The 4,359-nt window shown below is 41.5% G+C and overlaps 1 protein-coding gene across 1 annotated transcript in view; it reads right to left on the bottom strand.

Annotated features, from left to right (window-relative positions):
- Window positions 1-3,300: 3,300 nt before the first annotated feature.
- The window catches only part of LOC122079735 (protein GAMETE CELL DEFECTIVE 1, mitochondrial-like), a gene marked incomplete at its 3' end in the record, with an annotated part of 25,280 nt that continues 24,221 nt past the window's right edge, over window positions 3,301-4,359 (bottom strand). The window contains 1 exon segment of the mRNA XM_042646434.1: window positions 3,301-4,068. Within this exon segment, the coding sequence (XP_042502368.1) occupies window positions 3,301-4,015 (715 nt within the window).

Here is a 4,359-nt window from a genome sequence, read left to right on the forward strand (position 1 = left end):
TTCCTAATAAAAACAAGCCTATTTTGGTAATTAATCTGCATCAACTCTCCCGGTCTTAAAAGAACTCGACTCCGTCGAGTTAGGTCGTGCTCCCAAGATTCCCTTGTAAGTCGCTCGCTGATGAGGTGGCACATATCTCGAAACAGAAGGGAGCATAACTCCAAGAGGAGGGAGAGTAGGTTATGTGTCACCGGAGCAAGAGTCAGTCGATGACGTGGCATGTCTGATAATGCATGTGGCCTCATTAAGTACATACGACCTCCTTGCTTCACCTTTATAGTGTTCCGTGCGCCATCATAGAGAATGCCTGTATGTCGCTGCCAAGGTCGCCCTAGAAGAATGTCGCAGTGCGCCAATGAGGTGACCAAGCAGGTGACATGGTACTGTAGTGGCCCAAACTGTAGATGTACGCGAACAACTGCAGTGGCCTCTTCTCGAGCTGTGGGTCCAAAACCTCGCACGTGAATCTTCTTGAACAGCTGCTTCTGTGGAAGGTTGTGTGCTCGAACAAATTCAGCAGATATAAAATTTGCTTCTGCCCCAGTATCAACAATTGCATGAACATCAATAGGGTCGGAGCCGTGCAGGAGAGTACCCTCCTGTCTGAAGAGAGGAGCTTTATCAACTAGTCTATTCGAAAAGGATGAAAGGCTAGCTGAATGAGCTTCTACATCCTCATCTTCATCATCGACAATATCATCGTCCTCGAGCGGATAAGGATATAAATGAGATTCATCTTCACTCTTCTCTGTCGGCTGCTTCTCTGCAACGTTCACAGAACGAGTCCTGTTGAGACACTTGTTGGAATAGTGACCCTTCTCGCCACAACTATGGCATATGATATTCTTCACCCCAACACTATCCTTGTTGAACTCTGACCTTTTCTCTTCAACTCTGCGAGCTTCAGGCTTCTTTTCCTCCATACGCGGTGGAGGTCTATAAACTGAAGAAGTCTTGAGCATACCCTTCCAATAAATGGACTTCTCTTCAGCTGTCTTGGCATGAGCTGTTGCCACATCAACAGACCTGAAATCAGTGTTAGCCAACTCAAGTCGAATCTCAGTACTTAACCCACTGATATATCGCATCACCCGTTGCTGGTCTGTTTCCTGAAGCCGACACCTTGAAGACAGTTTGTGGAATTCGAGGGTGTAAGAATCCACATCTTTGTTCCCTTGTTGCAAGTTAAGTAATTTATGAAACATTACCTTTTCATAATTAAGGGGAACAAATTTTTCAGTCAGGATCTGCTTCATGACCTCCCAATTGATAACGGGTCCAAGTCTTCTGACAAACCTTGCATGTAGTACATCATCCCACCATGAGCAGGCATACCCAATAAACTTGGTGATGATGAGTTCACACTTCTTCATGTCTGGAAGAGACTTATACGCAAAAATTCTCTCAACTTTGGTAAGCCAGTCAAGAAATTCCTCAGGTCCCTTTTCACCACTGAACTCGGGAACCTCAACTTTGATGCCATAATCTCTGTCAGAAAATTGCCGGGTAACATCCTGGGGAACAACTGGATCAGATTGCTGCCTCTGAGGTGTGTCTTCGATCCGTAAAGTGTTGAGCTGAGGGGGTAATGTAGATGATCCTTCTTCAGCTCGCTTGTCGGACCTCCTCATAAAGGCAATCATCTCTTCCATAAACTTATCAAACTTGGCTTCAGTCCTCTCAAGCCTAGCATCAGTATTCTGTTGGTTCTCGGCTAACTCACGATACAATTTGTGCAACTCAGCATTGGTGATGTGACTTGCCATGGTTAGAAAATTGTAGGAAAATTTGCCATGGATAGGGAGTCTAACCAAGTCTCAACTGTAGGATCTTTCTATCAAAAGAACCACTAGAATAGAACAACCATACAAATAGATCAGAAATAATGAAGAAATCAGTTCTGGAAATTAGGCTGTCGATTCAAGAAGTGAAGGATTCTGTGACCAAAATATAATCAGATGTGAAGAGACATAACAGGTACTGATATGGAGTAAGAACAGGTCATAAATCATGAATAAACACCATAGGAAACCAAGGAAATTAGAGTCAGTCTATTGATTTCAAATATGGGTAGAATAGGTCACTAGAAGACAAAATTTGGGAGATTTCTAATATCTCTTGAACACTTTGAAAGAAAAGGTTCCCCTTTGGGTCGAGTTCCCCCTTAGGTAGGGCCTAACTTCGATCCAAAAATCAGCCAAAACTGATGGTTGGTTAGGTCTGGGCAGGTTCTGAAAATTGCTAACAGAATATGCAATTTTCTGGGCAGAACTGAGAAGGAAACTCAATTTAATACCTGTAAGAACGTGAGCAGATCAGTAACACTTTGTGTAGTTGAGAGAAAAAGAAGATGAGTTAAGGAAGAGGACCTCTTGTGCTTCACCCCGCTGAGAGTCAATTGGATCACACACCAATTCCATCAGCCTTGATCAAACATAAGACAAATCTCCATGTAGAAGACAATAGCAACAACCATTAATTTTTTTATCAAAATCATCTAGGCCTTTAGGAGCCTCCTCTTCTTTATTTATAATGTTAATGAAGGAGAGAATTACAAAATAGAAGGTTCCTCAAAAAGGAAACCAAATATTCTCCTAATACAATAGCTACTAAAAACTGAAATTAGAAACTAGTTGAAAAAGGAAACTAACTACTGAGGACTTGACTCAATTAATAACTTGACTCATAAGGAAACAAATATAATTCAAATCAAGCCCAACTAGAAAGGAAATTAATGAAAATGGAAACTAACTAGTAATCCCGTACTCAATCTTAGAGCCCCCTTTTTAGACCCATAAAAGTGGTCTATTACACTCAAAACACATGGGATCAAAAGCCTAACATGTATGGAACCCAACCCTAGGCTTATTCCTAATAAAAACAAGCCTATTTTGGTAATTAATCTGCATCAGCCACATTCATATCTTTTGAGTGTCATCTGAGTGTCATTCAACCAAATAGCACACTTATCAGCCGTTTCAAATTTAAGAATACTACAAAGGCACTTTTGGAACTATGAAAAACACATTAAAGAAACCAGGTTCATCCATAGATTACTTACATTTTGTCTACTACACAATCACTTTCATGCTCCTAATAACATGTCGTAAAAATAAGAGAAGGATATAAAAATTCCATCTATCAATCGTTTCCCACATGACTTCCAAGCATTATAAACGGAAATTCTCGATAAATCACAAAAAGCATAAACCAAATTCAAGTTATCAAATTTCAAGCAAATAAGCATTTATTCGTCGAGAATAACAGCAAACAAGTGAAAGATGGGATTTTTTATCACTTACTCAGGGCAAGCATCAAGCAAAAGCTCAACAGAATCATCCAACGGGTGACCAAGCTTTTTCTCCTCTTCCTCCTCAAGCTCCTTCAACCAGAGAATCGCATGGACCCTCTGCCTCATTATACGGTAATCCTTCGCCAATCTCTCAATAGTATACACATCGGGGTTCTCCTTGTGCAATCGATACATCTCAGCCTTCTCAGAGTCCTTCAGATAGGAACCCCTAGAGCCGGGCTCTCTCACCTGCTTCAACAAAACACTCATCTCGTTCATCCTCTCGCCCCATCCATCAACAAACTCTCTACTCCTTCTGTTCTCTTTCTCCAACTCTGCCACCTCATCAATGTCCTCCGAAGACATAGACGGCGACATCGGCACAACCTCCGCTTTCCCCGGAGAAACCTGCCGGCCGATGGCTTCACCATCGAAGTGCTCTTTGGTCAGACCAGTAGACCACGACGACACAGAGTCCCAACTTAAATCGGAGCTCTCGTTGGATTCTGTTGACGAACCAGTGTTCTTCCATTCTTTAGACCATGCATCTTCTTCGTTTCCACCATTGTCAGATTTCGAAAAGTAGGACTTCAAGCTCGTAATTCTCAACGATTCAAGAGGATTTAAAGCGATTCTTACATCTCCAATTGTGGCTTCTCGGAAGGATCTTGAGATTGCAGGAGAAACAGAGAGTCGCGAGAAGATACGAAGTAGACTGTGCATCTTTACATGCCTGTAACGAAGCTTCAGCTTCTTCTATGGCTTACCTCCACCTGCTGCTACTAACAAATGTTAGGGTTTTAGGCTTTTAGGCTTTAACGATGGAAATGGGCCGGGCCTTAAGGAATTAGATTGACCTGAAGCCCGATTCTGAGATAGTGGACTTCATAAATATTCAGTTTAAAATCCCAGAAAAAAAAAAAAAAAACAATGAGGGCCCATTTGGTATCGTTCTAAAAAAACGTTTCTGGAGTTTTTTCATTCTATTGGAACGAAAAAACGGAATCTTCTGTTTGATGCACTTATGGTCCGTTTCTATTTTTTTGGAACAAAAAGTGAAAAAAAAA

Source organism: Macadamia integrifolia, chromosome 1 (genome assembly GCF_013358625.1).
Source record: "Macadamia integrifolia cultivar HAES 741 chromosome 1, SCU_Mint_v3, whole genome shotgun sequence".
In the NCBI taxonomy this organism is placed as follows: domain Eukaryota; kingdom Viridiplantae; phylum Streptophyta; class Magnoliopsida; order Proteales; family Proteaceae; genus Macadamia; species Macadamia integrifolia.